The sequence below is a fragment of the Phasianus colchicus genome, chromosome 7 (assembly GCF_987193195.1).
Source record: "Phasianus colchicus chromosome 7, bPhaCol1.hap1.1, whole genome shotgun sequence".
NCBI classification, from domain to species: domain Eukaryota; kingdom Metazoa; phylum Chordata; class Aves; order Galliformes; family Phasianidae; genus Phasianus; species Phasianus colchicus.
The window spans coordinates 24,665,501-24,691,359 of NC_143442.1; the positions used below are offsets into that span (position 1 = coordinate 24,665,501).

Here is a 25,859-nt window from a genome sequence, read left to right on the forward strand (position 1 = left end):
GCCCATCATTTCCACCCGGGGTTGACTTGGCCACATTAAAAACACAAACAGTTTGGTCAAGCAGTGGTGAGCTGTTTTCACTGTTATTGTTTTTACAGGACAACTACCATAAAATATATGAGATGTGTAGTAAGATTGGGCTAATTACGACCTTTAAAAGTCTTAGAAGTGAGGAAACCCAAATAAAAGCATGCCAGAGTCTTTCATGTTTATGGTTGGTTAGTCCCTACAGGCCTGATATGACAAATAATGCAAGCACACATTCACAAACACACCCATACACTCACATGCACGTAGAACCTTTAGGCCTGCCTGTGCCAGGTCTTGATGTTGCTGCTGGCAGCACAGCAGTGAGCATCCTCCTGTTTTCCCTGCCCACACTCCTTGCCTTGTCAGTGCCTAGTTTTTACCTCCAAACTTCAAGAAGATGGGAAACTTCACAGCAAGGGAACGTGGGACATCCTGTCCCAAGGAGACAAGGAGATGGAGGGAGGGAAGAGACAGAACAGTGCATTAAAAGTGCAGCAGTAGAGAAAAGGGAGAAAGGCAGAAAGACTTGGACAGTGCTAATTGTCAGAAGACCATTCAGACATAAAGCTGCCCCACCTTTAATTTCACAGTGCTATCTGTCAGCACACACAACACACAAGATTGTGCAGATCTGCTCGTCTTTCTAGGCAGACAGCTTTGCTCAGGGTTAGATGCAAAAGATAGCTTAGGGCTGCCTTCCACTAGGGAGTGAAATACAGACACCGTAAGCTGATCAGCATCTGTGTGTGTGTCCCTGCTGCAGACTTCCAGTGCAATGTGCCGCTGGGGATGGAGTCTGGAAGGATCTCCAACATGCAGATCAGTGCCTCCTCCACCTACTCAGATGGGCGATGGACGCCCCAGCAGAGCCGGCTCAACAGCGATGACAATGGCTGGACCCCCAATGTAGACAGCAACAAAGAGTACCTCCAGGTTTGTACGCTTTCCACTCCCCTTGCCTTGTTCCCCACTAAATGGAGCATCACGCTGTTAAATTGACCCTTGACCATAAGGCTTGTTGAATTTTTTATTGCCTCTGTGACTCATGGGGAGCAAGCAGCGGGGGAGCTGCAGTGCCTCCGTGAAATGAGATAGGCTGGCTCTCCCATTAGCATGCTTGCATAAGGCTGACTTGACCCATTGTCCCTCTCCCACCCCACTCCTTCCTGCCCAAAGTGTTGATGGACTTTCCAGCATACTGACAGAAATTGAGAGACCTCTGCCTCTTACAAGGGCCACTGACTGCCACTGGCCTGGGGACCAATGTCTCCAGGAGGCGTGTGGAAAAACAGCTAGAATAATATTTATCTCATCAGTGATGCGAGGAGCATGAGCGGGCTGCACGTCAGGTAAGGGTCTGTCAGAGCCAAGGCTTTCCCTAGGACCTAGTTAGATCTGCAGTTTCTGTCCACACAGGGTATCTGGCTGTGTCACACTGCCATGAGACATTGCTTGCTAAAGGGCACGAGGAACGGAAGATGGTGAATGTCACTGCCTCCAGCAGACATCTCATTCTTCATTCATGGCTGTGCTACCAAGCCAGCTCTGCTGACCTTTCTCAACCCACATTGTGAAAAAAAGAATAAAAAGGAAAACCAGAAACTCTAGCACTTGCTAATTGGACACCCTGCTTTTATTTTACGTAGAAGAAGTCAGCCCTTGTCCTGTTTTAATGGACCTGAGCCTCCAGTTTCTGTGCAGATCCTATTGCTTGGACTGAGGCAGGAAGGTGGCTTTGTGATGGTCACCTGTGGACACATCAAGTCCAGTTACACTTGTCCCATTGTTCTGCTGCAGGCATCCTGCTGAACTTAGCCTGGGGGAGTTATGTCTGTGGAGATGGGTTCTTACATTCCCATGTGCCTCCCCATGTGGAGGGAGACAGACTGAATTTGCACGTTTTAATGTTGTGGGAAAGTAAGCGAGGAACTAACTAGCCAGCCTGGGCTCTCAGCTGCTCACCACTCTGTCTCTTGTCCCTTTTTCCCTTGTAAAGGTGGACCTCCACTTCCTGACTGTGCTCACAGCCATTGCTACACAAGGTGCCATCTCCAGAGAAACCCAGAACGGGTACTATGTCCGTACTTACAAGCTGGAGGTCAGCACCAATGGGGAGGACTGGATGATGTACCGACATGGTAAAAACCATAAGGTAAAGGCCTTTTTGTCTCTTTTATGTGTGCCCTGGTGAGTCTTGCAGCCAATGGGAGGGAAGAGAACAGAGTGATTTTGCAGACCTGCAGTGTTTAATCTGTGAGCGACCCTTTTTCTGATGAGGGTTAAAAGACTGATGATGCCTTGAGCAGAGCAGAAATAGTCCTTTCTCTGCTGCACAACAATGAAGAAACATGATTCCTTGGAAAACCTGGCTGCTGTTGCGTCTTTCGTAGTGGTGAGAGTATGTTCTTCGACTGCAAATGAAGGAGAAAATGCTTTAACAGCCTGTGTTTTGCCATACAAGATTCATTGAGCTTTTATGGCTATAGCCCTGTCTGCATGCTGGGTTAACAATCACAAAACCACATGAAACTGTAGTTCAGGAGTTATTGAGGCCTGGAAATGAAAGGGCGCAAATCCTTAGAGGGGATCGCACCATCCCAGAGAACAAAATGAACAATAAATAATGAGGAGCGATTCAGGCTGCCAGAGCTGTGGGATCTGTGCTAGCAGGCGCGGTTGGCAGTGGTGCATCAAACCCCAGGAGCTGGTGCGTGTCTCACCGTGTAACTGGGAGGCACATGCAGATGGGAGTGAGGTGGGGAATAAATACGGGTTCCTGGCCCTGCTAGGGCCTGCGGATGGTGCTGCATGGCAAGGTGATTCTGAGGCAGGCGAAGCAGTAGCTGACAATGTTTTGTACAGGGAGAGCCGGCCAGGCTTAGGGCAGCTGTGGTGCTGGCTGCTCCTGCTCTGTCACTTGCCTTGGTCATCTGGTTGTCCCCTGGTTAAGGGTACCTTGAAAAAGCCCTCCCCTGCTTTTCTTTGGAGCCCACTGGTGCTGCTGCTGCAGCTCAGGTGCTCCCCGCTGCTGTGCCGTGATCTGAGTGAAACGGGGCCTGCCTGCCTCCCCCCACATGCACGTCCTAGCAGTTTCTGCTTCCTCAGCATTTCTGTTAAATTAGCTGTCCCCTCCCTTTACTGGCACAGGCGCTGTTGGCATGAACTGCAGTAGCCCGCCTTGTCCAGGATTCCTTCAGGCGTTTCCTTCCCTTCCGGGCCGTGTGATTTTCCCTTCCCCACAAGCGGTTCAAATTTGCTTTTCATCCCATAGCGAGTCCGCACCGTGACAAGCCCCTAGCAAGGCCTCATACCTGCAATATTTGGAGCCTGTCAGCTTCTCATGTGCCAGTGGGCTGGTGTTCGTGCTATTTTAGAGGTAGGGAGATGGGGACACAGGGCAGCACAGCCCCTTCTGAGCTCCCAGCTCAGACTGCCTGTGTCAGGTCATGGAACACCAGCTGCCCTGCGGGCCCCGGGCTGCAGCTGATGGCAGAGCTCTCGCCGTGCTGCACAGCCTGCTTTCCCCAGGGCTACCTGGTGCAGCGGCTCTTTCTGTGAGCCAGGGGCTTATCTCCGTGCTCCGGGCAGGCCACAGACACTGGGGAGTCTGAGGTCTTGCTGGGACCATCTCTGCAGGCTGATTTCCCATCCTTGCCATCCCAGACCCCTTGTCCTCAGCCAGGGTGGAGCAGTGCTGGTTTCAGCCCAGCCTGGCTGGTGCCAGCCCAGAGCATCCCCATAGCCGTGTGCATTGCCACCATGTTGGCACTTGGCCCTCAAGCCGTATCAGCTCTTTCATGCCCTATTTTCTCTCTTCATTAAAAAAAAGAAAGAAAGAAAAAGTTAAACCTTTCCTTTTTTACTCCTTTATTCCAGTCTCACTACTTTCCCACGTTCTGGCCTCAATTTAGCAGGCACCTCCCCAGGCTGGAAGACAAGTAATTGCTTTTGGTGGCTCGCCTACCCCTTGCATCAGAGTGTCTTGCTCTCCCTCCCTCTGTCCTCAAGAGCGACCCTGGCAGCTGAGCCATGGCAGGCCAGAGGCAGGTCCTCACTCACAGCCTGGCCGCATGCTAATCTCAGCTGTTCCTGTGCTAGGGAAGCTCTCAGCCTCTGCACTCAGCTTGCAGGTATCACCCTGCATCAATACAGTGCTCTGCTCACTGCAGGCTGCAACGTGGAGCAAGCCATGCCAAAGAGATTTGTCAAGTCTGCCGCAGCTTGATTTGGTGCCATGAGGAGCAAGGAGGGGAGGGGCAGACAGACTTAGGGGGGACTCTGTTCCTCTCTATGCATGCATACACACACAGAGATAGATATATATATACACACGTATATAGATAAGTATATATATGTATATGCAGATGCACGCACACACATATGGGGTATATCAAACACTGCTCTGAATTTCTGTTCCCTGTGTGGGCCAAAAGCAATGCTTTGCTGTACTGTGGGTGGGTCAGCTGACATTTACATCTTTATCAGGGAGCTAAAGCAGGAGAAAGCCAGCAAGCACAAGAGGGGTGGAAGGAGGAGGAGGATTCTCTCTGCAGAGGACAGGGAGCTCTGACCTCCTCCCCTTCGTTCCCACTTCCCCTCCTGGCAGTGTCTGGGAGGAAAGCAAGGCTGGGCTGTGTCCCTGTGGAACTTGATGGCTCACCTTTGAGTCCATAGCCGCTGGCAGTCATGGCAAGGGAAACAGGAGAGGCAGGATGAAGCGGCGGAAAACAAGATTAATATGCAATCCGAGCAGAGGGGCTGGCTGGGCTGTTTCCTTGCAGAGCACTGAGTGCTGGGAGGCAGTGAAGCTGCAGCCAGCAGGAGGGGAGCACCAAGTCTCCCTGGCACCCTGTATTCAGGCCAGGCTTCCCCACTGCCCCGCAGAGCTGAGTCCAGCACACTGCAGTTATCCCCCTGTCCAGGGGATGATGCTCTGTCCTTCCAGGATATGGGACGAAAGTGCAGAGCTGCCTTCTTAAAGGTCCCCTGAGAGTGGAGATGGGCAGGAAAGTAGCCACCACGTACCACTGTCACACTTTCCCCTTACTCCCCTCCAGAGCATCCCCATGGGACAAGTCTAAACAACCATGACTCCAGAAAAGCTGCACTGGCTTTTTTCTCCTTTGTGCATCCTGCAGTGAGCTGCTTAGCCTGAAAACCCATTTCTATTTGTGCCACCACCTGCAGTGGTCCTGCTTGTCACCTCTCTCTGGGTGTCTGGGCACAGACATGAAGGGGGAACCAGGCACCCTGTAAATGTGCCCAAGCTTGCAGGGCCAGGGCTGCTGTTTCTGTGTGCAGGCAGTGGTGTCAGCACGGGTCCCTCTCAGTGTCACCCAGCGGTCAGTGGCCCCTGAGGTTATCTTCCAGGCACTGGCCCTGCAGCTTGTGCCAAGATCTTATCTGGCCATTTGTAAACGTCTTTAAAAAACAACTCCTTCTTTAACCCAAGAAAGGAAAAGAGTACCTGGCAGGATTTGCCCTTTTGTTTTTGACCATTTTCTTCAGGCAGATGCAGTGGTGAGGGTTTTATTGGAAAACAACATGCTCATCCGTTCTGATCCACTTCCTTCGTTGCAGGGTTTCAGGTTCCAGTCTCTGTGTGGTCTGAGCTTCCCCACATTTGTAATTGCAGAGTTCAGCTCTCAGGGATTGTGTAGTGGGGGGCTGAGATAGGTGCTATCACTGCCTCCATTTCCCTGTGGGTGAATGGGAAGAAGGCAACTGAAGCATTTGCTTTGAGACTCTAAGTCAATGGATGAGGAGTGGCAGAAAGATCCAGCTGATGCGCATTTTCAATTTCCTACTTGTTTTGACAGCTTCATGCTTGTTATCAGTGAACCTTCCTGGGTGGTATTTCAGATGAGGCAGGAAGGCAGGTTAAATCACTGCGTACAGCTTCAGCAGTATCTCAGCTGCGCATGGAGCCGGGGACATTAGAGGTGTTTGGTGCTGGCAGAGGATACTGAGGATAAATCTTTGGAGACTCTCATGCCTTCCCTTAGGAGCAGTCCTTCGCCCTTTTAGTCCATAATGAGGTCTCCTGTGTTTATTCACCTGAGGAGGAAGAGAAAAGCTTTCAGGCCCATGGTTTCTTTTTTGTGGAAATCTCAAGAAAAGCTCCCATGATCAGCCAGAAAGCCACACGTGCTTCTGCACAGAGACATCATGGTGCAGAGAGTTTGCCCAAAGCATCCCCAGGTCCCAGCCTGCTTCTGCTGCTTTCACAGCAGTACAAAGCCGCCAGACTTTGGGAAAAGCAGCTCTGTGCATTCACCCTTGGTGCAGTACCAGGGGAGAATTACGGCCCTGGCTTTCCCAGCCAGGCTGCAGCTTTGTGTTCTTGGGCCTGCTATCTCCTTTGCAGGCTAGCAGAGTACCACTCCTCCCATCCCTGGTGGCTTTCAGATTTGAGTGCAGCCTCTCAGAGGCACCATGCTGGCAAGCCCTGCATGCTGCGCCTGGCCCAGGCGGCTGCGCTTCGTTCAGTGTTGCCAAGTATCATTTTTCTTCTAACTCCTTGTTCCTGGATTTAATAAATCCCGGACTATCCACCCTCCTCTTGAGCCAGAATCCTCCCACCATCAAACATACCCCATTTTGTGCCTTCCCTATCTGACAAAAAAATAATCTCCCCTACTTTTCTCCTTCATGCTTCTCTGTCTAAATCCTGAAGGCCTAATCCTGTTAGCATGCTCTTTTCCAGGGCTCTGTCTCCACGGGAGTAACATAATCCTGCCGTAAATCTCGTGGGTCCAAGAAGACATGTACAAACAGATGAAGGCAGGGCTGCTGCCATCCTTGGCCTTCTTGTCTGCCTCCTCCACCCTTTTTCTTTTGCTCCCCGAGAAATGTCACAGTGGCCAAGCAGCACTGTAAATACAGCAAAGAGAGGGCACCTTCTTCCTGCTGCCTGCTCTGCTGCCTCAGCCTGCATGGACCTATTTGTCTCCCATTTGTCCTTCACTCCAAGCTCCAGCACTGGCAGTGCCTGTGCCCACTGGCAGTAACGCAGCTCAGAAATGCCCCCATCACTCCAGGACAGTTGCAAATCAGGAACACTCTTAAGTGCTGCTGGGAGATGTGTGCGCATGGTGAGAAACATGGTAAGAGCCCTCCTCCAGCCTCTTCAGCTTCTCCTGCCTCTTGCTTTCTGCAGCAAATTAATTAAGCAGGTTGCTGCTCATTGATTATCAATTTAATTTTACATGTAGACCTGCCGGCTGGACTAAAACATAAACATAAAGTATGTGGGGAGGAGACTGGTGGCTTTCTGATGCAGCGGTGAAAATGAGTTCCCTTGACTGCTTCTTGGAAGGTGCTTTTAATTTGTTAATGGTTTTCCCATTTGTCTTCTGGCTCTGTCACCGTCAGTGAATGCGTGCGCCTGCGTGTGCGCGCTCTGCTGAGTGTGCGTGCCCATTTCCCTAGATTGCAGCCAGGTTTTTTTTCTGCTGGTGTAAATTACTGTGACTTCTTATCCTTCGATGGCAGTATGTTGATTTACACCATCTAAAGACTTGGCTCCAACTATGTGCTGAGTGGGAAGGAAAGCAGCTAGGAGTGGAAGAATAGCAACATTCTATTTTGGTAAGGGGGAAGAAATCTTTTCTTTCTTGGCGCTCCGAATTTCACACATTTTCCTGCTAGTTCTTCCCATGCCGCGAGTGCTAATTTGAGGCAGGATGAGGAGCCTGCTCAAGTCAGTGGGGCTCTCCACAGTTCTCTCAGCTCTGGGAATAGCAAATCCACAGGTTGAGGACTGGGCCCTGGTCATTGATGCAGCGAGCTGCATGTGGACGGTGTGTCCCCAGAGGGAAAGAGGTGTAAGGCCAAGCACGCAAGAGGTGCTCTAGCTGTACTGAGCTCCTGCCCTCCAAGAACTGGGCTTCTCTCTGCTGTGCTCAACTGGGTACAAAGCTGTGACTTGCTACCATCAGCTTTTCAGAAACAAGGTATGGCTAGGGCCGGAGATGGGAGTTGGGTGGCACCTCTGCTCTGGTGAACATGGCATCATGGCCCCAGTTCGGATTTACATCACTTAAAGAATGCGATCCAGTTGGAGGAAATCACTGAGCCCCAAATCTAAAGCAGAGCTGAGGTCGCTCTCCTGGAAGCAGGTGGTTGGGACTGAGGTCACATAAGAGATGCTTTCAGCAATGCGTGTGGTAGTGATAAAGTTTTCTGGGCTTGGTCCCGCTTCTGCTTCCTGTCAAGCTTGACTTTGCAGAAATCAGCAACAAATTACATTGGTGTAAATTTGGATTCTGGCCCCTGATGCTCATATGTGTGAATCGAGCTAAAAAAGAACAAAACTGCAAATATGTTAAACCAAAAAGAGCAGCAAACCTCATCAGCAACTGCTGAGCGTGCTGGTCCATATGCAACCTTTGGCTGCGGAGCCCTCCGACTGCTGGCTGCAGGAAGCAGGGGAGGCTGCCAGGAGCTGCTCCCTCCACTGCTGCAGCCACCAGGAGCTTTCCTGGGACGTGGGGACCTTCGGGCTGGCCTGAGGCGCTCCTCCCAGGCTAAAATTGTGGCCCAGGCTCAGATAAACATTTCCTGTCCTCCGGTGTTAGGTTCAGTGGCAAGGTGTTGTGTGTCAGCCGCTGTGCTAACATGGAGCTGGAGGCTGTGCTGTGGAAATGTGTCCTTTCGGCCTGTGCGTGCGCTGTGTGTCCCCACACGTATACGAGACGCGCACACATGCCTGAGGAGCGGTACATAGTAACCACTATTCTGACAGCCCTACTGCTGGAAAAAAAGGGTATTTGGTGTCTGCTGAGCAAGGGAAACGATGGGAAGTGGGGGTCAAAAGGGATAAAATAGGATATTAAAAGCGCATAAACCATGCTGTGTCGCTGAACGGTAGCAGCATGATGTATATCTCCAGATTAGCATTTCTGCTGAAGTTCACATCAATTCCAAATCCTAATTACTATCCAGACTCACCAACAAAGCCCTCCATGGGCACGCCTTGCCCTGGCAGGATCACCCCCATCCTGGGCAGGACCCTGTGTTGCCGTGGGGCTGCGAGCACCACTGCCGTCCCTGCAAACACCTCCTGCCCACCACAGGGCACGAGAGCCTTGAAGGGGAGCAGCCTGTGGCCCTGAGCAATAGGACACCTAAAAATATTTCTTAACTCCTACTGGAGGTAGGATGCCAGCGTACAGCCTCACCCTTGTTCTGTCCTGACTCACAGGAATCTGCACTTGAATTGTTCAATGGAGCTCAGTGCCAGAGATTACACTCCCCTGCTTTACTCTGAGATAAACTTAGCAAAGCTCCTTGCTTAGAATGTCATATGCAGGGTGGGAAACTACAAAAGAGCCCAGCCAACACGGTGTACACAGGTTGCTCTGGCGGAGGCCAGGAAATGCTACAGCCCTGTCTCGAAAGCCTACGTGCTGTGAGGGAAAGGGGAGTGAGGGCAGCGTCAGTCTGGGAACGTTAGTGCTGTATGCTGGGTTGGGTATCTTCTCAGATTGGGTATCTTCTCTTTCCCCCCTTTTGTTCCCCTCATGGCACCACAGCCTGGAACAGAAGCACAGCTACCCAGTTCTTGCCCGGCCTGTTAGAGTAATGGGAGGGAGGGGTGGATCTAGCATCCATCTGGTAGTTATTGATTACGGCCATCTGGTAAGACAGCAGCTTTTTTGTATCATGTCGGATCATAAACTCTCTCCTAAAGCTGTCTCTGTGAAGGGCTGTGCATGCACTGGGGAGCCGGAGAGGGACTGCCTGAGATGGCAGCTCAGTGCCCAGGGCAGGGGCTGCATCCTCCCTGCTCCTGCTGCTGCTTGTGTGCGGCGCTTCCCCACGGTGCTTCCCAGTGGAGCTCAGTGTGAGGTCCAGTCAGGATGGGCGAGTCCCTCAGTCCACCACCAGTCCTGCCAGCAGTTCAGCTCTCGCTGTCTGCCCTGGGGCTTGCCCCTGGCCAGAGGCCAGCCCTTCCCAGAAAAGCCTCTCCTCATTTTTCCCTGCTGAGGTTGTTTGTTTTGACTTCTGACCTTGTTATTTCTTTCTGCCACAGAAGGACATATTTGTATTTTCTGTATTGCAGACGTTTCAGGCCAATGAGGATGCCACGGAGGTGGTTCTCAACAAGATCCACAGCCCAGTGCTCACACGTTTTGTGCGCATCCGTCCCCAGAGCTGGCACAATGGCATTGCCCTAAGGCTGGAGCTGTATGGCTGCCGCATCACTGGTGAGCATCTCCCTGTTCCCACTGGCTCTCCTCTCTGTTCCTCCAGCACTCTGTTCCAGGCTATGACAGCTGTTTGGGGCAGCAGTGGTGGCACTGCAGGTGGCACAGAGACACCTATCCCTTCAGATCTGCTTGGGGAAACCAGGGCCCAGCCCCTGGAAGCAAGAGAAAGCACTTGGTGCTGCTTCAGTGCCCAGAGCTTAAACTTGCAGAGGAAACCACGAGTGCCATCTTCCTCCTTCCTGGCTGCTCACGCCCTCTCCTTCCCTGCAGATTCGCCCTGCTCCAACTTGCTGGGAATGCTTTCTGGCCTCATCCCTGACTCGCAGATCTCGGCCTCATCTATCAGAGGCTACGACTGGTCCCCCAGCATGGCCCGCTTGGTGAGCAGCCGTTCAGGCTGGTTTCCACGCATCCCCCAAGCCCAGCCTGGGGAGGAGTGGCTGCAAGTGGACCTGGGCGTCCCAAAGAACGTCAAAGGTGTCATTATCCAGGGGGCTCGTGGAGGGGACAGCGTGACCACCACCGAGTCCCGCTCCTTCGTGAAGAAGTTTAAGGTAGCCTACAGCATGAATGGAAAGGACTGGGAATTCATCCAGGACCCCAAAACGATGCAGGCCAAGGTAAGCACTGCTTGGAGCAGCTGCAAAAAAGTGATATGCTTCTGGCTATCTTCAGTCTGTCTGATGATGTCTTTGAAAATTAGCTTTTGTTCCCCCTACAGTGATTTTGGGAGTTTGAGTTGTCACTATGGAACCTGAGGTTGCATCTCCTGGTTCTGCTTTTAAGCTGTACTAGAGGATGTAGGTTCCACCTAGCCCTAGAGATAGTAACTTCACTTCTCGCTGCAGACCAGGCATGGGGATGTGGACAATATTTTCTGCTCTCTCCAGCTTCTGCAGCTCAGAGCCCACAACATAATGTGTCAATTTTTGTTTGACACAAACTATTTGCATATTTTAAGGGGAAAGGTGATACTGTTCAGGCTTGCAGCTCTGGAACTGGAGAACAAATCACAAATTCTCATTGGGAAAAATGCTTTATTAAGTTCTTTATACCACACCAGCATAAGCCTGAAATCTCCTGTATTTTTCCCATGTTGTTGGAGCTAGCCACAATCCTTCTGCTTAGTACTGTGGGGGTGGCAGGGGGCTTGAGAAATAAATGAATTCTTTGCTACTGCCAAGAATTTTGTTTTTATGCAAACTAATCTGCTCCTGAAAGTTCAGGTATGTTTTAATTTTTCCTGATCATAAAAATGAGTTTTAGAAGGCCTGATGCTATCTATAGCCCTGTGTTTATTCTCCACAGACTTCAGCTCATGCACTCATGCTGAAAAACGGCAGTACTTACAACTGTACAGAAAACTGAGTGTTTGCACTATCCTAGAACATGCAGTAGCTTTCTTACTTGCCAAAGGACAAATCTGATTTTATTTATACATGAAGTTAGTGGATGTTCCACACACTTTCCTGGTGAGGCTTGGATCAGAATCTAGTCCCTGGATATGAAGCAGAGGCCAAGGGAGATCATGCAAGTTTCTTGGAAACAGGCTATTTGGTCCTCTTGAATTTGAGGAGGAGCAGCCCAGTTGCTTCTCAGCTATATTCACTGCCTTGTAGTTGGACAGCTAAACTATTTCAAATCATGGCTGTGTCCAGCCAGACCCAATTATCTAGGCTGGTGGAGAGCAGGTGGGATGTATGCGTCACGAACTTTTCCTCTCTCTCTCTGCAGCTCTTTGAAGGCAACATCCATTATGATATTCCTGAAATCCGGAGGTTTGACCCTGTTCCTGCCCAGTACATCCGAGTGCACCCAGAGAGGTGGTCCCCAGCAGGAATAGGAATGCGTCTGGAAGTGCTGGGATGTGACTGGACAGGTAAGGCACCTGTGCTTTCACCCACTGGTTGTGAGAGGGGCTAAGCCAGCAGACAGCTGTTTGAATGTGGTGCTTGGAGATATGATTTAGCAGAGGGTTGTTAGAGTTAGGGTTCTATGGTTAGGCTGCGGTTAGACTTGATGATCCTTGAGATCCCTTCCAACCTGAGTAATTCTATGATTCTATGACAAAAGTAAGGTTATTTCTCTTCCTGCTGTCCCACCTCGGGATCATGTGGAGGCTTGGAGCCATGAGTGCAGGAGTGGCCTGAGCCCATCTTTTTTCCTCCATCTTAAAAACAAGTCAGGTCTGGGGCTGGCCTTGACGTGGGATGTAGTGCAAGGTCTGAATGCCAATTCAAGCTTTCCTAAGGAGCCACATATGGGATTTACCCCTAGCTTTCTTCTACTCCTTTTGAATCTTTTATCTAGATGTTGTGCAGGCTTTCGCACTCCCAGTGTTAGACAATATGTGCACTTTTCAACCCAAATGAGTAAGACAAAAAAGTAGGAAGAGGAGCTGAGGCACAAAAATGGGGTGCTGGGACTGCTACAGCTTTCTTGAGCTGCCCCAATAAGGCTTTACTGTGAAAACAGCTATCCCTCTCATCAAACCCCATGTGGAAATCCTACTGCAGAGAAGGCTGGGGATTTAGCTTTACGACATTCCTAAGAACAGGGAAGTTTGTTCACTTTTGCCCACCTGTTTTTCACAAGTGAAACATCTTGCAGATGCCATTATTTTTTAATGCAGAAGTGAAAACTGTCTAACACACTCACTGGGATCAATAGAGGCTGTGCCTCTGACCCCTCTAAGGCTCAGTCATGATTGATTGCTCCATAGTTTCATCCCCAAAAGCCAAAAATGCACCCAACAGTTCATTGTGTCTGATGCTTTTCAGTGCCAGGGGCTAGTGGTCCTTTCTTTTTCTTTTTTTAATTATTTTAATAATCCGCTTAAATCTAAATCTGGTGTCCAGATGTCAGCGATAAAGAGGTATGATTTCCATTTTATAAACACATCTGTACAAAGCATTTTCTTACAAGAATTCCCATTCTTAGAAGCTTAAAAGGCACGGAGCTTTTTTTCCAGCCTTTTGTGTAGTGGTTACTAGCCTCTCCTCCTGTGAAGTTCTGTGTGAAGCATTACAAACGTTAGCAGCAAGTACAGAACACATATACACACGATTAACAACGATAATTTGTCACCTTTGAAATCAACGGCAAATCTTTCCCTGGACTGCAAATACATTGTAGACAATCTAAACTTCAATATTAAACCTTAATTTAAACCTTATGACATCTTCTTTGGGATGACAGGCACGGAGGCTTCCGTGCAAGCAGTGGGAGCTGAGGCTCTGCACAGAAGCGGTTGGGCAGCCCCCACACCACTGCTTCCCACAGCTCCCGGGCATTTCTGGCTGCCAGATCTCTGGCCCACTGCTGGCACGGGCATCACGCCTCAGTACCCTGATGCCATGCTCTCCTCTGACCATGTCTGTGTCAGCCCCTCCAGAGCACTCCCTCAGATTAAAAAGCCAAAGAAATGCAACTTCCTCCATTTCTACTCCTATTTTTAGTCCAAATTTTCTTTTATGGCTGTGTCCATGTTCAATTTCAGTATCAGCAGCAACAGCCGATGTTTTTTCCAGGCAGGGTGCTTTATGGTCATTTCCCAGTGTGGCTGTCTAATCATTTGCACGTTGTAATGTTTAAAACTCAACTGCCAAGTCATAAATATTTTTAGCTTTATTGATCTACAAGCATTCCGCTTTGTAATCAGAGCCGGGCTTGTAATCTTGTGGATTCACCATGTTACAAAGAGCGTTTAGATCACCAATGAAACCTGGGGAGCAAAGATAGCCCATGGCTTTATCTGTGTGCTAAATGCGGTCCCTGATGCAGGCAACACAGCCTTCCTTTGCTGGGAGGATTCAGGCGTGTTACAGAGCTGGCTGTGAAGACTCAGGCAATTGCACTTGCTTGGAAACAAGATTAAGAGATGGATTAAAGCAAGCTGATTAAGAATATTTTCAAGTGAGGGCCAAAGCCAATGTGTGCCCTGCCCAGCTGTTTTCATTTCTTATCAGCAACGAGCATCTTAATTACAGAATCAACCAGGTAACTTGGCAGCAACCAGGCCTGTAAACTAGTTGGCTAGTAGCTCAAACACAGTGAAGCAAGCAGTCAGCAATTGGCTTCTTTCAAAGACCTGCCAATTTTTTTCCTCTGAAGAGTGGAGATTGATGAATGTTCACTTGCAGCTGGTTTTCTCTCCTTTGAAGTTCCAAACATCTGGTTTCAATTGCTCGGTGACTTTGCATTTTGATCATCCGTTACCACCAGTTGCACAGACACTTGCTGGGCCAGGGAGAGAGAAAACGAGCAAGAGACCACTGTTTTTCACTTTCCATTTCACACATCGCATTGTCCTCCCTGCTATTTTCATTATCTCATGTAACCATCTTGTTGCGGCTCTGCCATGGTAACTGATTTTTCAAGATATATTTCTGCGGCTTGTCTGGGGCAATGCAACACTGCTGATTTACATCCTCTCAGCATCTGTATCCCGTATGGGACTTGGCTTTCAAGGTCCTTCCACATTGTCACATTTCAGCTATAAATCTCAATACACAAGAACAACAACCTAAAAAATGTACCGGCTCTAAATAACATGCAGCTTTTGATACGTTGCCTTCACCTGCTGCTTTCTCCCCCTCGCCCCCCTTCTTTTTTATGACATTTTTCTGTGCCTGGCTGCTTGCAATTTGCTTCTTGGTTGTGTTTGGAGTTTTATGGGGTTGTAACAAATTTGAACTTACAAATTAAAAGACTTTGAGGTTATTTGGTATTTTACTTTGAACAAAAGACAACCACTGGAATAAAAAAGGGAAAAAAACCCTGAGTCTCTGTGCAACATGTTTAATAACAGGAAAATAAAAGGGCAGAAAGGAGCCTATGGAAAATATTCAATGTATTTAGCCATTTCCTCCTGCTTCTGGCTTTATTAAATGATATCCTGAAGGGTGCCGACAAAGCAACACAATCACACACAAGTGAGCAAAGCAGCCTCTTTTTGAAAGAGGAAAGAATAAAGGCTGCTGTACTCCAGTTAGCACACCCGTAAAAGGAGAGCCTGCTGGAATCTAATGTCGTTTACTGTTGATCTTAATATCCTTCTCTTTCTTGCTTAAATTTCCCCTGACACCTGCTTTGAGGTTGTTTCACATGGGCCATGTTGGAGAGAGGGAGATTGGACAGAGACACTTTAAAAGCATAGTCAGGAGCCTGGAGTGTGAAACCAGATGCTTTCTGCAGTGAGCCAGAGCACACCAGGGGATTCTCTGGGTCCGTTTGTGGTTACGTCATTTGTGGGTTTGAGTGACTTGTTTTATAAATTGGCACAACTGGTGGGAATGTTGCGTGTGTGTTTTTCGTGTGTCATATGCCTTTATGAAAGGAAGAGATGTTCTGCCTGTGATCTCTGTTATCCAGTAACTACAGCCAAGAGGACTGCCAACACCCGTGTAGATTAAAAAATGAAGAAAGAAGGTAGCACGTATGTCTGGAGGAGAGCATTGTCCAACAGGGACTCTAAATCAAAGGAACCCCCCTATGGAAACAGCCAGTTCACATCAAGTTCAAACCACGCTGACATTTGTAGCATACGAAAGTTTTGTGGTACTCTTGTCCTGTCTCTTCCTGCCATTACAAGAACATGAGAAAAAGACTTTTTGCTTTGTTTCCCATTACCTGGCATTTTTGTACCATCTATTGCAAACGGCATCTCTACTCCCTGTTTTGCAGATGTGAAGCCCACTGCAGAGACACTGGTGCCCACTTTGAAGAGCGAAGAGACCACCACCCCATACCCAACTGATGAAGAGGCAACTGAGTGTGGTGATAGCTGTGGAGAAGAGGAAGGTATGTATCAGAAAAGTACATCTTTATCTCAGTAAAAGATGGGTTCAGAGCTAAGAAAGCACTCTTATCTTCCTATTTGCTCCTGTATATGGGTCCAATTCCTGGAAAGCTTACAGTAATGTTATTAGCAATAGATTGAGATTAAAAAAAAAAAACTATCCAAAATCTGATAAGTTATATCAAGGAAGGATGCAAGAGCAAGACAGATAGCAACTAATTCAGTCCCTAGGGTATAAGACTTACAGAGCTGCTCTCCCAGTTTCCTTACATGACCTGAAGTAGCTCACTGAGGGCCCTGTTTTGTACCAGATCCTTCTGGTTGCATGTCATAAATTCAGAAGGTGATTCAGGGAGAGATTCAGACTGCCTGTCATGAAGGGCTCCTTTTGCAGAGATCACAAACGTGGGAGTAAATCACAACATGCAGAGAAGGCAGGTGTCCTGAAGACAACCTGTCTTGTGAGGATCATCTTGTTTAATATCAATTGCTTAAAAATTAGGAGGACAGACTGGGCTCCTTGTGCAGGCAGGAGAGGGTGAAATACAAGCTGCAAGCAGGATTTTGCCCAGCCCCCCCTTTTTCTTAGATGGCTGTCAGATATATGGGGGATGGTTTGGTATATGTGGTGCTTGCCTGCCTCATCTGATTGTAGAAGAGGCTGAGCGTTTTAGACTATGTACTTTGCTTGTAAAGAGCTGATGCAACGGGGAGACTAGTCCTCTCTGCCTCAGATCCTTACCTGTACAACAGACATCTTACCCTTCTGCTCCTTGCAAGGGCAGGGTGAGCATTTAAATCTGGAAATGATCAGATTAAGAGGGAGAGCATGGCAGAGCCTTGTAGGGTTGGATGCACAGCACACCTCTGGGCACAACAGCAGGGCCTGGGCCTCAGCAGTGAGGCTTGGGCATTTACACAAAGACTGCAATGAGAAATCTTATGACAAAATGCTGTCCTCTGAGATTGTTCCTAGGACTTCTGTTACTGCCTCTTCTAGTCCCAGAGAAAAAAATTAATGGGTTTTTAAATATATAAATTAAAAAAAAAGAATATTAATTGTCTTTTTCATCCCTCCCACTGGGATTCTGCTGTAGTTCAGCTCTGGAAATGCAAGTTACAAAAGCAGCTCAAAGGGCCTGATTCTAATTTCTTTGCCTCGATGATGAGCCTGTGCAACCCTGCTACCAGTGAGGCACTTGGGAAGCTGCCGAGAGGAATTTAGGCCAGTAACAGTCTATGCAGCAAGATGGTTCCTGGGTGAAGTCCAGTGCAAGAGGGAGTGGAGTATGCTGTGGAGCGTGGAACCAGCCTCCATGTCAGCTTTACTCAGATTTAGCAATAATTTTCATTCTCATACTTCATAAACAATGAATGTGTTTCTCTCGACAATCAGATTTATGACAGCCAAACAGAAACAATGCTGCTCTCCAGGGTGTGAGATTAGGTTGGAATAAAAGGATCCATGATCTGCATTGTTTTATTTCTAAATGGGAATGTGTAAGAAAGCTCTGTTCCCCTCACAGCAAAGTTCCCTGATGCCTATCGCTTGAGTCACTCACCTCCTTCTGGATATCGCTCGCTTTGCTGGCTCTGTGATTTAGAACTTCCTCTTTGCTCAGGAAAAACCCAGCCTATAATTGGTCTCTGACGTGTGTGTCCGCTGAGTGCTTGAGATGATCTCAGGCCATCTCTGCAGCCTCCGTGCCTTATGGCTGCTTCCCCCACTAAGGGAGTCAGCAGCTGCCTTGCAGCTACATGCAGCCCTTGGCATGTGCCCTCCTGCCCACAGACCTGTCTCTGCAGAGAGGCTCTCCAGAGCTTTTAAAGCTCTTGACACAGAGGAATTAGCTCTGCTCCTGTTTCACAGCTAAAACCTTTAAGGGCGCACCCAAAGACCATGTGGCGAGTCCATAGCAGAGCTAGAAATAGAGGCTGTCTCCTTTCACTCAGAATCCAAGAGCTTGAGCTCATAGTGGCCCCACATTTCCCCTGGTAACGTTTCCATGAGAAGGTAGGAAGCGATGAGTGACAGCTCACCACGTTGACAGACAGCTCCCGTCTGGTGCAAGTGGCTAGATCTGTCACTCAGGAGCTGGGATTTTGGAGCACTTGAGATTCTCCTTTTGGAGCCAGAGCAGGAACTGAGGAGCACGAGGACATTCAGGAAGTACTCCTCCCTGACATTTAAGAATGCATTTAAAATTTGACCACTCTAGGGGATGAAGAGAAGGTGCTGATTGGAGTCTAGAAGCATTTGGAGCTTGCTTTTATATTTGCTTAGTTTGGTGGATTAGCTGCAGGACATGGTGTGGGCATTTTGCTGATGCAGAACTTAAGACTGATCCCTGGAGCTGTCGAAATGTGAGACAGGTTAAAAGCATCAGTCTGAGTGAGATTTCATGCTTTCTTCAGTATTTATGGCTTGCTAACCATTTTAGTGGATCATTTTGTTTTTAATCCAAGTTTGTTTTCTTTCTTTTTTGCTAAGATTTCCATCTTCCTGCAAACTTCAACTGCAACTTTGATCCCCCTGAAGACCTGTGTGGTTGGTCACACGACTCTGCAACGGGCTACACGTGGTCTTTTCAGCCTGCAAGCACCTGGATGGGCAACTCTGAACCAAGTCCCGAGACTGTGCCTGGTAAGATGATTAATGTCACAGTGAAGTAGGGAAGAGGGAGCTGATGGGCCTTTTTCCTTGTGAACAGGATGACTGATTATGCACAGCTATCAGGAGTTGCGAAGGCTGTGCAAAGCTGAATGTTTTCTTTTGTGGAAGCTTTCAGATGCTTTGTTTTATGGGTTCATGACTTATTTATAGGACTGTGACTGCTGGCACTGAGTTGTACTAACTATCCTCTTGAGATAGTCTTGAAGCAGAGACTGGGCTTTGAATCCCCAGTGACTGTGTAGGCTGGTGCATGCTTTGTTCCACATCCTGATCCAAATGTCCTCTACAAGACCCAATGTTTTTTTCCCTAGAATGCGCTTCCTCTTTTGTTAGAGGTGTGTTTTCTTCCTCCCATATGTTGCTCGGTTTGCCTACAGTTTTCAGCTATTCTGCACTCTGGGCATGCATAGGCTGAATTTCAGCCTCCTCTCAGTGAAGGATGATGTAAGCCCTAAGAATGCAGAAATATGCCAGCTACTTGCTGTTTGACTTTTGCTCTTTTTCTCTGCTTTGAAAGCAGAAGATTTGCATGTGTGTGGCTGAGCCTAATTTATGGAGGACCTCACTGAGATGGGCTGGCATGGGTTGGAAAGGGGCCTGCCTCTGGCAGTGTGGTTGACGCATCGCGTTCTGTAGCTTCACGTCTTTGAAGTTGCTCTGGGACTAGTGCCATTTCCTTACCGTTCTCGACTTTGTGGCATGAGTTGCATGAAGGACATTTGCTGGTTTCCATGTAACAGTAGCCTGTGGCACTGTGACATCTCTTCACATTCATTCATTGCTTACGAAACCCAAGGCTCCATCAGGGGGAGCTGGCTGATGTTCCTGGCTTTGGCTCTGCCCTGTGCCTGGTGACTCCGGTGTCAGCACACTGCACGCCCAGGGAGCCATGTGTGCCTCCGGCTCCTCCCAGCTCTCCCAGTCACCCCGGTGAGGCTGAGTCTAGAGATGCAAACATTCGGGCGAACCTGTTAGCCACCTGGCAGAGGCGCTGGCCAGATTGGCAGCGCTGCCAGCCAGTTGGAAAGCCGTGCAGCCAACACCTGGTAGGCAGTGCTAAAGAGGAAAATATGTATTCCAGAAACATATGGGAAGAGGAGAATCTGCTACATCTCCACATACAAATCACCCCCACACAAACGCACACATCATTTTTCTCTTTGGATCCTAAGGTGCCCAGCATTTTTCTAAGAGATACAGCAACGCCGTAAGCACAGCCTATATGGACATCTGACAAATTCTTTGGTGTGACATAGGGTCACAGTGTCTGCCATGGAGAAAAACATTTTCATATTTCAAGTGTTTATCTCTTCAGCATTTGAGTGCTTTAGAAGATTAATATCTGGAGATCAGTGGAGCCTCAGGCAACTGGAGAGAACACTTACAGCCAGCCCCAGACTTAATAACCCTCCCCATCTCATTCGTTGTAATAATGTTTAATTAATATAAGCCTCCTGCAAGTAGGATAAAAATTACTTATTTTTATAACTCAGACTCAATTTTTCATTTCATTTCCTTTCCCCCGAGTCTCCCTACAATTAGTTGGCCACAGTTTCTTAGAAGATAGTGAGTGTATGCTGGTGCTGCATCAGACATTTTAGCACGCAGTTCTGGATTTTACCATTCTTCTACCCCTTCTTCTCCTTAACAAGTTATGAATTGCAGGACCCCAATCCCTTCGGCCAGGAGACCTTTCTCCTGCTGAGTTCAGTGCTCTGGTTTGGTTTGCCAGCACAGAGAGCAATCCCTCACAGCGCTGCGACCTGCAGTGGGATGTCCCAGTGGGCACACACAGGCACTCAGACACTGTCAGGAAGTCGCAGTCTGTATGAGCAGAGGGAGGGGAGGAGGCAGCAGCTCCAGAGACCTGAAGTGATGTTCCCATGGCCGTGGAGGAGCACAGCAGACAAGCTATGAGCGTGGCGATTTCTGAGCCCGAGTCATCTCAGCTGCCGGAGGCTTGCAGCTGCTCACAGTGACTCGGAACCATGCTCTGAAGCAGCATGGGTGTCCCTTGCTCTGGTCACATCTTGAGCAGCTGTGGTCACGACACTGGCCACATGGCCTCCTGGCTGGGTTGGCAAGGGGTACAGCCATGTGCTTGCCTTGCCCACACAGCGCAGGGCTGCGGAAGGGCTTTGGTCCTGCTCTACAAAATTAAGAGGACAAGACACAAAGGGAAACAACTATTTGCTTTTTTCCTCCCTGCATAGCTTTTTTTAAAAAAAAAAACAAGACACATGAAAAAGAGGCAGCGTTTGCCCCTCGGCGGGGACAAAATCGAAGCATTGTCTGGTTCGCACTCCCCCATTCTTCCCCTGGCTTTCCCTCACGTTCCCTCCAGCACTTTGTTTCTACTTACAAAATTCATCCACAGGCTCCAGGGAGCAAAGAATGAAAAGCCCTTGTTCGGGGTGGTCTTTTCTTGTGAGTTCCCCACCCTGGGGTGAGCAGTTGGGTGAAGCAGAGCAGCTGTGCTTCGTTTAGGGGAGGGCAGAAGCTAATGGGAACTCAAAGCCACTGGAGCACCATTTACTCTCATTTAAAGGTGCGGCCCTAGCCAGAGCCTGCGGCCACTCCACAGTAGCAAGGAAATATGCTGCGCCTTTAAGAGCCATGTGGGATATGTTTCTATTTCTTTTGAAAGTGGCAAAACAAAAATTAAAATTAAATGGGAAAAAGTAATAATAAAAGGAGGAGCCCCAACTCAGCCTGCATGAGAGGGGCGGGAAGGAAATGACCATGCTGAAATATCCTCTGTGAGGCGCTTGATTAGAAAAATCTGCTGAGAGACAGGCCTGAATTCCTCAGATATCTCCTGATTTCATTTTATGCACTGCATGCAATTCCTCCTTGTCTTTGGCACAGAGAACTTCTTCTTGAGACTGAGAAGACACCCCCTGCTCTCGTTCCACTATTTTTATTTCCAAGATACTCTTTCAGGCAGCTCTGCGTTTCTTTTTTTAGTGCTGTGTTCCTTGGGCCCTTCGCACCATGGATTAGCTTCACGTCCTCTCCTGCAGGCTCCCATTACACGGCTGGAGACCCTGGTGGTGAGCATGCACCCAAAGTGCCCCACTCAGCAGAAACCTAGCATGGGTCCAGCTGCTGCCCTGCCCTTTGCGAGCCTGGAAAATGCTGTTGCTCCCTTTTACACTGCCCCCCTGAGAGGCTGCCAGGATTTTTCCCTCCGTGGATTTTCAGATGCTTCCCATCTGTAAAATGTTTCCCCTTTGCTGCTCCTAGCAAACTTCAGGCAGCATCAAGTTCGGGTTTCGATGAGGTTTCATCCCCCTCCTGGTACACGCGATGGCAGTGTGCCATTGGTGTCAAGATAGAGGTCTTAAGGATCTGAAAATAAATCTGGTTGGTGAGTTGGGTAGCTCTTTGAATTTCACCAGAAGGGTGTACAGGACCTGGGTCACATCCTCGGCTGGCAGGTGCAGTTGCTTTGCTCTCCCTGGTGCCACATTAATAAGCCATTATGAGAAGCTGGATTAGGTGTGCTTTGCTTGCTTTTTCCCTCCTCTGTTCTTGCAGGGCTTTAGCAAATACCTTGTGGTCCCAGCAAGGCACCACAGATCTACATCTCTTGCACATCCTGCTTTCTGTTTGGTCCAAGCCTTGGTGCTGTTCAGACAAATGTGCATGCAGGAAGAGCAATTGGAGCCTTGTAGCTCTCCTCACCAGCTGGGTCCTGTACCAGGCTGCAAAACCCACCAGGAGCTGCTGCTGCTGGTATGGCCCCGCTGGCCCTGAGGTGAAGAATGCTGCTCCTTGGGTGCAAGCGCTGCAGGGAAAGGTTTATTTGCTTCAAAGTGTTTCCAGCAGAGGAATGTTTTTAGTGCTCTGAAGTTTCATAAGAGCTTATTTTATAAGGAAAACAAATGCCGAGTTGTTTTTATGCTGGTGGTGACCCTTTACCATTTCTTTGTTTTTCCCAGGGGATTCTTGGGAGGAAAAACTTTATATTTTTCCTGCAATCCATGAGAATTTCTGCCTGAAGGCCTTGATCCTTCTTTGTCCAACCCAGCAGAAAGGTTTCCGTGGTGTTAATGGAGCTGGGCTGGGTCTGCACTCTCATAGGGCTCACTCTCAGGGCTCATGCCCTGGGGACATATCCTGTCCCCTTTGAAGCAGCAGGGGGCTTTGTGGTGAGGGGTGCAGACTGCATCTCACAGAGCAGAGCATGGTTCTCCTTCCCACGTTTGCACAATGAGGACAGCACACCCTAACATCATCTGTCCCTGCAACGTAGTCCCAGCCAGCCAGCCTCTGTGCTGGGGCTAAGCGTTGGGCTGGGCCATAACCGGCTTTGGTCCTCTTGTCCCTGCACTGCCAGCAAAACTCATGCTTGCCAGGAGCATGAGGCAGGGGTGAAAAAACCATTTCTCTTAGGCTCACCCTTTTTATTCTTAGCTTGCCTTGTTGAGTCCCTAATCGCTTTTTGGACCCAAAAGCCAATGACACACGCTGACTATAAAACCAGGCTGGAAAGCCAGAAGCTGTCTCTCAAATCTCAGTGCATTCATCACTCCGTGCCTTAGCAGCCCGTGAGTCACAGAGCCTCATTTGGGTAAGCGTGTGTGAGCAGGCAAGCAGAGACGCATGCGAGCAGCATGCGCAACAAATGTACTGCTCAGTGGGTTGGTGCCTGTCATTGTGCATGCACACAGCTGGGCACAGGAAGGCCTGTGTGCACCTTTCATGTGGCAGTGCACGCTGCCTGCTGGGCTGGAGCTGGGTGCCGCGCGGGTAGCGGCCTGCTTAGTTAAATGTCAGGTGCTAATTGGCACCTGGCTTGTCAGAGGCACCGTGCCCTCCCTGCGTGCCCAGGAGGAGGCTGAGGGACTGCGGCCACGTGGTGCTGAGAAGGACAAGAGGCTTAATTAAGAGAGGGGATGTAATAGCCCGTCCATTAGCCGGGCTCCACGGGTAGGTTGAGGGCCTGGCACCGGGCAGGTGCAGCATTTTATGCCTTTTCATGGACTGATTTAGATACTGAAATGGCAAGGACTTGGCAGGCTAATTAGCACATAATCAAAATTGAGGGAAATTTCCAGCAGACGCAGTGATCTAGTTAATATAAATATTAGTTTTACAGAGGATTGATTTCCCTTTGTAAATGAAAGTCTGTCATTGAGGAGAGGCCTGTCACTGCAATTACAGTGGCAGCTTTTTGAGGTGAATTTGTGTGATTTGCCAAAAAAATAAAAATATAAAACTACCCAGTCTCAATCAGCATATTCATCTGCTGTCATCCCCTGCACCGGAATGCCCTGCTGCCACGGAGAGGCTGAGTTCTCCCCTTCTGCAGGGAAAGGCAGGGCTGACACAGCCTCAGGTCACAACCCCAGTATGATGGCAGGACATGAACCAAGCTTTACTGGGACATCCCAGAGTGGCATTTGTGGCTGTGCAGGCATAAGGGCCCAGAGAGATGGGCTGTGGTGCTGTCACTAAAATATGCCCTGAAACAAGCTCTGCAATGGGGAAGAGTGCAGGGACCTTTGGAGGTGTGTACATGAAGGCAGTGCTTTGTGCAGCCTCTATAGGAGCAGTGGCTGTAAGTCAGCAATACCCAGCGAGGGGGAAATGCTATAGGAACCTGGGGTGTGGGTAATTGCTTGTGTATATCCTGCCCAACATGTTTTGCTGGAAAACCTCCAGGTGCACTGCTGACACCAGCAAGGGAATGTGTGTTTTTTCTGGAGAAGGGCTGGGGCATGCAGGACCATGTAGTCAGGCTGGCTGACCTTGGCAAGGGAGCGGCTGTACGGCTCCTGGCTGCAGCCTGACCTGAGGTACAAGGCTGCATCCCTCCATGTCCTCTCAGATGGCCTGCTGGCAGGAGGGGATGGGCACGCCAAGAGGAAACTGCGTGGGCCAGATGGTTCGTTTGCAGAGCCCGGCTGGTGATTTATCTGGGCTCACTGCCGTACACATACAATGCTTCCACCGTCGTCTGGCTGGGGATGGTTGCATGTTCACGCTCCTCTGGCTCCTCCACATCCAGATGAACCCATAAATCTTCCATGAGATTTATGCAGTAGCATCAGTTGCAAAAACAGCAGTAGGTTAAAATGCCTGAGCAGGTTTGTCCTGCCTTTCCCTGCGCCAGGGTTTTGAGCTGCCAGTACCACTTCGGTGGGGAAGCGACTGCCGCGTGAGCTGGAGCAGGGGCAGCAAAGTCCTGGGAAAGAGATGGAAACGCATTTCTGATCCTGGAAGAACAGATCAGCTCATCACTGTAAGGCTCCCTTCAAGCATCTTAGGAGGGGAAATCAGCCTTTCAGGTGCCTTCTGTGCCAGAGAACACATTTACTGTATCAGTGACTTCTGGAACCACCAGGCTCCCACACGCAGCTCCAATAATCACCTTGGCAATGCGCTTGCTCAGTCAACCTCAGCAAAATTGCGGGTCTCTCAGAAGGTGCAGCTAGCCATTAGAGTGATCCAGCCACTTCATCTTCAAATCACACAGAAATGTCTGCTTATGCCCAGCTGTCCACCCCAAAGGTTATCAGGAACCCCACCAAGGTGCCCAAACCCATGGCACAGGTGAGCAGTTGGGTTCATTACCCAAAGCCTGAGCCTCCTCACAGCCCTTGGGATTGCTGCAGAGCTCTCAGGGCCTTCGCAAGTGCTGGACAGGGAGCACAGGAGATGTGAGCTTTGGATACACCCAGGGATGGCTCATGTCCCACCCCTCAGTCGGGCTACCTAGATCCACCAAAATGGATGCCCCTAACACTGAGGATCCAGATTGGATCATTTGTGAGCCTGGGTAGTGCTTTTAGTAAGGACTGCCTTTGCGATCCTTTGAGCTGTGAGATAATTGTGTGATTGTAGTTTGATTTGCTTTTCCACCTTGTTTGTTGTTGCTGCCTTTTCTTGTTGTGGTTGCTTTTTGCTTTGAAGAGGCTTATAGTGAATTACAGAAAGAGGATTTTAATTCAGGAGACCTTGATGACTTATTATGCCTTATCGCTCCTCAGGCGTGGAGTACAGCTTGTGCTTTTTTTCCTTCTTCCACTTGTTTATCTCCCACATCTCCTCCTGCACCACCACCACTCTGAGGTAAATCACGAGAACACTCCTGCATTAGAGAACGGCATGGTACTTTCTCAAGTGATTCACT

The 25,859-nt window shown here is 49.1% G+C and overlaps 1 protein-coding gene across 7 annotated transcripts in view; it reads left to right on the forward strand.

Annotated features, from left to right (window-relative positions):
• Positions 1-25,859, forward strand: part of NRP2 (neuropilin 2) — an 80,341-nt gene that overhangs the window by 32,387 nt on the left and 22,095 nt on the right. For all 7 annotated transcript variants that reach the window (XM_090144162.1, XM_031601286.2, XM_031601288.2 and 4 more), the window contains 7 exons: positions 794-963; positions 2,027-2,182; positions 10,097-10,241; positions 10,515-10,864; positions 11,979-12,123; positions 15,930-16,046; positions 18,536-18,688. In XM_090144162.1, the coding sequence (XP_090000288.1) occupies positions 794-963; positions 2,027-2,182; positions 10,097-10,241; positions 10,515-10,864; positions 11,979-12,123; positions 15,930-16,046; positions 18,536-18,688 (1,236 nt within the window). The remainder of the gene's footprint in view (positions 1-793; positions 964-2,026; positions 2,183-10,096; positions 10,242-10,514; positions 10,865-11,978; positions 12,124-15,929; positions 16,047-18,535; positions 18,689-25,859) is intronic.